At 45.1% G+C, this 7,329-nt stretch overlaps 1 protein-coding gene across 1 annotated transcript in view; it reads left to right on the top strand.

Annotated features, from left to right (window-relative positions):
- The first annotated feature begins 1,535 nt into the window (after positions 1-1,535).
- The window catches only part of LOC123035437 (rho GTPase-activating protein 7-like), a 28,648-nt gene continuing 22,854 nt past the window's right edge, over positions 1,536-7,329 (top strand). Inside the window, exon 1 of the mRNA XM_044453614.1 lies at positions 1,536-1,756. Coding sequence (XP_044309549.1) covers positions 1,741-1,756 — 16 coding nt within the window. The 5' untranslated portion in view covers positions 1,536-1,740. The remainder of the gene's footprint in view (positions 1,757-7,329) is intronic.

The raw sequence follows: 7,329 nt of genomic DNA, 5'->3' as shown, positions 1-7,329 counted from the left end.
ACATGCTTGTATAGTTGACTTGGTTTTAAGAAACATACTGAGAAAGATGCCACTGGGCAACATAAAGATCTGGTATTATGATGGTTTGTCACCTGACAAATTTCTAGTCTAAACTGGATGTAGATACGCCAGTGATTGAGCAAAGTATGCTTTAGTGAAGCAGCCAGCTAGTGACATTTCTGAAACAGTTAATACCTTCTAGATGGGCAATGGCATCTCCTTCCCTCACGCTTTTCAGGCAACTCCAGGGAGCACTTTCAGCTATGTGCTGGCAAGCTTACATATGAAGCTACCTTTTGCGTTAGACCATTGGTCAGTATTGTTGCCTACTGGTTTTTGAAGGTATCAAGTAGAGTTCATACCCAGATAGCAGGGGTCCTGCTATCTGAAGAAAACAAAGTGAAGGATTGGAGGAGGTGATGAACTGCGCAATCCTATGTCTGCTCAGATGTAGAGTTGCATTCAGTGGGACTTACTTCCTGGCAAGCAGGGATAGGATTGCAGTCTAACGATGCTTCCAGAAGAAGCTTCTGCAATCACACTGTTTTGTTTATGGAATTTTATTATGGTCCTGATATCTTGGCATCCACTCATATCCTGTTATATTCTTACACCACTTCCATCTGCTTAGACACTATAAACAAAATGCTGGACTGGATGGGTGTTTTCTTTTTTTTCTGCCACTGAAAATCTGTTAAGGTAGAAAAGATGGAAAAGCACCTGCACAATGCCTTCCATTTGTTAGCAGAAGGCAATGTTCTTTCTTTTGTGTTTGCTATATATGCATCAGTTAGCTATACAGTAAGAGTTGTTGCAGATCCCATAGGTATTTATCTCTTGCTGCGACCTGGTGACAGCTCCAGAACTTGGCTGCAGCATGCAAATCCGCCACGCAAGCGTGCTCCAAGAATCCCTTGCAGTGTTGCAGAAGATGCAGACACACAGCACAAAAGCTATGCAAGTACTGTTCATGCAAAAAATTGCCCCGATTTCTTTACCGTCTGACAGGTCCCGAACAGGGTGGCTGCGCGTCTGGGTGGCAGGGGGACGAAGGTGTCCCCTTCAACAGTGGAGCAAAGTACAGTAGTTGACTTTTTGATTAGAAAATAACCTTCCTGAACCCGTAACAGAAAAGGGCATTTCTTCTCCTCCCCCACCGTCCCCCACGTCCCCCCGTGCTTAATCACAGTGGGGAAGGAAATGCGGTGCCTCCCCGCGCCTTCCCTCGAAAAGGCACACTTTGCCTAGCCCTCCTTGTCCGCCGCCACCAGCTAGGGCCACAACAGCGACCCACCCGCGTTTGACCTCCCCCTCGCCCTTTCGCCCCCTTTTCCTGCACAACGGCGGCAGTAGCCGCCGCCCAGAGGCCGCAGCAGCGTCTAGCAGCCGGACGCCCTCTGCCCCTCCGCTCTGCGGCCACCCAGCGAAGGCGGCGGAGTGCAGTGGGCGGAGCTGCGGGGGGCGGCGAGGGGGCGCCTCGCTGCGTTCCCCCCATCCGCCGCGGCGCGCGCACGGCGGGGCAGAGGCTCCGGCGCGGTGCGGGACAGCGGGAGGCGCGCAGTTCGTTGGGCGCAGCGGCTGCTCCGCTCTGCTCTGCTCTGCTCTCCTCTCCAGGGAGCGGCGTGAAGGCTGGCGGCGCGTGAGCCAGTGGCCACGCCTGGGTGAGGGTTCCCGGGCTGCGGCGGGATGGCGAAGACCTTGCTTGGGCGATGAAGCTTCCCCAGGGACCGAGTCGGCAGGATGATCCTGCTCCCGCGTGAGTCCCGGCTCTTCCCTTCTCTCCGGCCGCTGAACGCCTTAGGCAAGCCGAGGGCCGGCGATGCGTGTCTGCGCGGGGCGCGAGCGGATTCCGCCGCGCGGGTAGTCAGTCACTCTCCAGCTGCCTGCGAGCGTTTCCCGCTGGAGATTCGCTTTCCAGTGTCGAGGATGAAGGCAAGTGATCGGGAGCTTTCTCTTTGCCGGCGGTGGCTTATTCGGAGGGAAGCAAGCAGGGGGACGAGCGTGTTCGCCTGCGTTGACGGTCAATATCGTGGACTCCCGTGCTGCTCCTGCTTCTTAAACTCCATAGCTGTGAATCGGTTGTTAAAGCGTCTCCTACTCCAGGCGTGCTTTCTGTGGATTGGTGTTTCTTACAGGGTCTGCTCTTGCTGCTTTTTAAATGAAGAAGGCACAACTAAACTCATACCCTGTCTGCATGCCATTCAATCTGTCATTGCGGGGATGCTTGTGAATTGGATACTTAACTGTGTCGGCCTTTCAGCTAGCTTTTCCTGAAGGTAGCCTTTTGTGGTGTGAGAATGTAGGTGTTCTGTTCTTTAGCCATAAATACAATTGAAATACGGTACAGCCATAACTTAGCTCTGAAGAATGTAGGTCAGTGGTGCAGTGGCTAAGACAGCTTTAACGCTACAGTGAATTATCTTTTTTGCAATTTAGACTATTGGGAAAAGAGCCAATATAAGTAAATAGCTTTGTTCACCTACCGCTGACCCTTCCCCCCCCTCCAAATAGCTGCTCTCCGTATCAAGAGGAATGCTCTTACTCCACTGTGGCAGAGGTTGCTTGGCAGCTCTCCATTTCCCAGTAAGAAGAAGCTGTTCCTATTTGTAAATGTGTAAATGGATGGTCAGATTGGGCTTCCCCTGCTTCAACTACTCTAGTACCTTCTATCTGAACAGTTAAAAAGAGCTTTAAATACAAGGAAATACTGTTGAGAAATACTCTTCACTCCCACTAAAACGTGAGCATTTACTTTTGTGCATACCATGTGAATTAGAGCTGTTACACTGTGAATTTCTCAGTGCCTACAGGCAAACATCATTGGTGAAAATTGTGGGTGGGAAAGCTCAGGTCTGTAATGTGACCTTATGTTGGTCTTATCATTAACTGCCCAGCTGGAGCCATAGCCAACAAAGACCCATACAAGGGAAGGCTGTCCAAAGAATCTGCTAATGGAGTTGCTGATGGGGTCTACACTGGTACTCTGACATGTGTATTCCAGAGTTTGGCATCGGGCTGATGCAGCTGCCAAGTGGGTCCCATGCATGTGGACTCTGGTTTTGGAGCAGATGGGTGGGTGTTACAGAAGAATAGGGTTCTGACTCCAAGAACAGAGACAGTATTCGATTAGCTTTAGGACAGCTTTCTTTCTTTGACGAGCATTTTTATCCTGTTCGGCTGTTGTTCTGCTGCTGCTATCGGACTGGTATATTGTGAGTGGGTTGGTGGTGAAAAATGTACTACACAGAGGTTCCCAGCCTTTGGGGATCCATGAGCACGTTCAGGAATGTGAGAAGCTGTTGTGGACACTGCCACAAAATAGCCTTCGTGGAGGATGTGGTTAGCCACATAACTGCTGTGGGGAACCAGACTGATCAAAAGACAATTAGTTCACTCAAGAAGCTAAGAACAAGCAGGGAGAATCTGAACTCCAAAGCTAATCTACATATAAGATTACAGAGAGGTGAGGAGGGGGAGAAGCAGCTAGATAAAGAGCTTGTGGAGCAGGGAGAAGTCATGAGGGTTGGAGAGCGGGATACACAGCAAGGCAGGCTGAGGAAGTGAACAAAGCTGGAAGTTCGGAGGGAAAAATAGCGAGATAATTAGTGAGAGAAAAAGTATGGCTAGGAAGGCAGAGAAAGGAGGATATGGATGAGGAAAAGAGAAAAATAATGAGGAAGAGAGAGAGAGAGAGAGAGAGAGAGAGAGAGAGTAAATCTAAAGGATGGAAGTGCAGAGGCACCAATTAAAGAGGAAGGGTCTGTGTGGGTAGAAGAAGGTTGAGCAGGGCCAGGAAAGCAACTCTTTCCTTTACTTCCTGCCCACCAAAAAGAGCAATCTTCCTCAATTTTGTGCCTTCCAGACGTGTTTGGACTGCAGCACCCAGATTTCCTAGTCAATGGCCCTGCTGAATGGGAACTCTGGGAGTTGTCCAAAAGTCTCTTGAGGGCCAGTAGGTTGGGGAAGGCTGCAGTACAGGATCAGCGCCCAGTAGCAGGTTCAGGAAGAGGAAAGAAACCTGATACCCAAACATTTTTCAAATTAGAAATACAGTTTTGAATGAGGCAAGGAGTGGGGAACTTTGCAGGCGCCATTGGAAGTCTCCATGAGCATTCTACTGGGTGTCCACACAACACTAGTAACTATCAATATTGGCACAAATATAATGGTAGCGAAATGGACATTTACTGAACTAATCCAAGTGGGGCCTGACAGACCTGATACTACTGCTCTCTATATACACATTTGATTGGGAATAACCATCAGTGTATGTTAATAATTGAAGAGACAATAGGAAGCATGAAAGGAACTCTTTGCTTTAGGAGAGGAATCCCTGTTATCTCTGATCAGTTATCAGGGACAACAGTGGGATTCCCCTACATGGCAGCCCACCCAGTTGGGAGGGAAGTGCTGCACTCACAGCTTTGCCCAATCTGCATCTTCCTAAATGAGGGAATGTGCTGGTAAGGCTATCTCAGTGGAGGTTGAGGTACAGGAATGCTCAAATGACCAATGGATCGGTCTGAGCAACATTCCCCATCCTTCATCCTTCCCAGTAGGCAGGCTTGAAAGGCTAAGGAAATAAATATTATGATTATAGAACTTAGCAAAGTTGAGAAGTTCTTTTTAACTGGTGTATATGAATTGGTTATTGTGAAATTGCTGCATTTCTGAAGCTTTAAGAATCTTTTTCAAACATAGATGAGGAATGTTACTTGTTCCAGTTTTTATCTAAACTTGAAAACTGCATATAAGATGTATAGATAAAGGAGCTAAAGTGTAGTTAACTTTAATAAATGTTTCCAGCCACTGGAGAAAATTGCAATATTAAATATAATGTAAATGCTTATTTAGATCCTCCAGATATAAGTAACAATTCATCATTATCTGCATATGTTATATTCTGTTCCAAGTATCTTTTAGAAGAGGTGGGAAAGCTGTGGTCTCCAGATACCAGTTTGCATATCACAGAGGCAATTAATCCATGATTTGTAGAGGTGTGCATAACATATGATCCATCAACAAACCATGGGTTATCTATAGGTTTGTTTAACCCATGAAAAATTCATTCTTGGGGAGTTCAAATGCCAACCTAAGGACAGGACTGTTGTTTATGAAAGTGTTTGCACCTTCTCTGTTCCTCAGTTTATTGTGGTAATGTGCGAATCAGGTAATTGTTGGACTACAGCTTGTACCATCCCATGCTTGCTGGGACCAATGGCAGCTAGATCTCAAAACATCTGGAAGGTTACAGGTTAGTGCAAACGTCAGGAATATAGATTCTAGAAAGTCTGTCAATTGCCAGTGGCTAGCTTTTTTTTTTTCTTAACTTTTATATGTCGTCCTATGTGTGAGACATCTCAGGACGGCTTACAGTATTAAAATCAGAATACACTAAAACTAAAAAAAAAACCAGTTGTGCTTTTACAAAACAAAGGGCCTATTGTATGATTTGCTTTTTGCTTGTGTGTTTAATGCATTTCTGCAGTGACCACTTTGATGCTTGCAGTTACGAGTGGCTAGTTGAAATACATGGAATGGAACTGTGCTGGATTATGGCCAATGACTTTAAATTAGTTCACTTCATTCTTTATTTTCTTCACTAGTGTTTATTTGGTTTTGGCTTACGAATGTTACTTAAGGAACACATTTATTTGGTATTGCTACCTTGCCGCACAGAAGACAATTAAGAACATATTCTTGCTTTTTTTCTGAAGCACAGGTTGATCTGACCTGGTAGCATCCCTTTAAAGCTTTTGTCCTCCAGGGCATTCTACTCTGCAATCTTAGAATGAAAAATTAGCCAAGATACATGTTTTTATAGTTTCTCAGAAGGCTGTAGCACTGATTGTTTCATAAAGGAAAGCAATTCGTCTAGAACTTCTGTTAGGTTTAATCTTAGGGTAATGAGGCCAACTGGAAGTGGAAACATTCAATTATTCAAACATTTAGAAAATGAGAAATAATGCATTTACGTGTCAGGTGAAGAGGGTCATATCATTTGAACTACTCTGGAATTTCACACCTTATGCTGATAGTCCCATGAAATTTTCAGTGAGTTCCCTTCCCTTCCCCTTTTGTGGGGGGAGGTGGGTGGGGAGCAAGTCTTGATCAACCCAACTTGGAAATAAGTAAAGAGTTTGATATTGGAATGATCTTGAAAATCCAACCTGAGCATAAGTTGTTCAAGAATAAGAGAAAACTGTTTTTCAGTACACATAGTAGCTTTTAACAAAGGTCTAGGGGCGCGATCTAATGTTCTGCAAGCAGATGTCTGCTTCTGTAACATGAGGTCATCTTCACTTTCTCTTCTGCAGCCCCTTCCATCTCTCTAATATCTGCTCTGGAGGTTGCCCCAACACTCTGGAGGAGATTTTTTTTTTTAGGTTGAAATTTTTTATTTAAATAAAAACATACTACAGAGATTTTTTTTTTTAGGGCATGCAAGAGGAAATTGCCATTCTGCTGGTACATCAGTGGGTAACTTGTAGATGTCCAGATATTTTGGCCTATAAGTCCCATCAGCCATAATCAGTATAGACAATGGTGAGGGAAGATGGGAACTGTACTCCAAAATACCTGGAGGAAGCAAGTCTTTTAACCCTGCACTGGTGGAATCTGTTCCATTGGTGGAGGATGCTAATCAGATACAAGCCAAGGACTAAAGATGGATTCACAGAGTCAGTTTGGTATTTATTTTATCTCTGTTCCTTAATGTCGTCTAAATTCTCTGGGAGTGGACCTTATGCCTGGTTTCACTGTTTCAGTTCCATGTTGGTATTATGAGACTTTGGTTGTTTTCCCCAGGGAAGGAATGAGATTAAAAAGTGTGGGTGCCTGACTGTGTTGGGAAAATCAGGGTATGACTTTTTGGTAGGCTGTTAAATTTCCCACGTCTTGCTATGGGTCTGATTTGACAGGGGCTCTGACTAAAGACACTGCCAGTGTGTTTGGCTTTACTCCTACGGTGGTGACTAGCTACTTCAGGATCAGCCTGGTTTCTTGTCCGAACCATAAGTTGAACTTCCCCAGGTTGTTGATACTTGACTCTATCCTGTTTTCCCTCCCTAAATCTTGTGTCTGCATTCATTTCCTGATGCTGATCGGTTCTTTTGCACACATTCTTAGCTATTCTTCAACTGTGATTCCAAGAAAATGCTGTTGATCATTCCTTTCTAATACCTTCCTTCTCAGCTATTGACATTATTATTAGCTTGCCCTAATAATAATATTTCTGCTCCTAAATTCTGAATGGACTTCAATACTGCCGGCCACAGAATACATCTGGAGTTTCCTGGGCATCCCAGAACATTTAATTTAATTTAATTT

Source organism: Varanus komodoensis, unplaced genomic scaffold (assembly GCF_004798865.1).
Source record: "Varanus komodoensis strain SLA01 unplaced genomic scaffold, ASM479886v1 scaffold7_1, whole genome shotgun sequence".
Taxonomy (NCBI): domain Eukaryota; kingdom Metazoa; phylum Chordata; class Lepidosauria; order Squamata; family Varanidae; genus Varanus; species Varanus komodoensis.
This window is presented reverse-complemented; position numbering and strand designations above follow the sequence as displayed.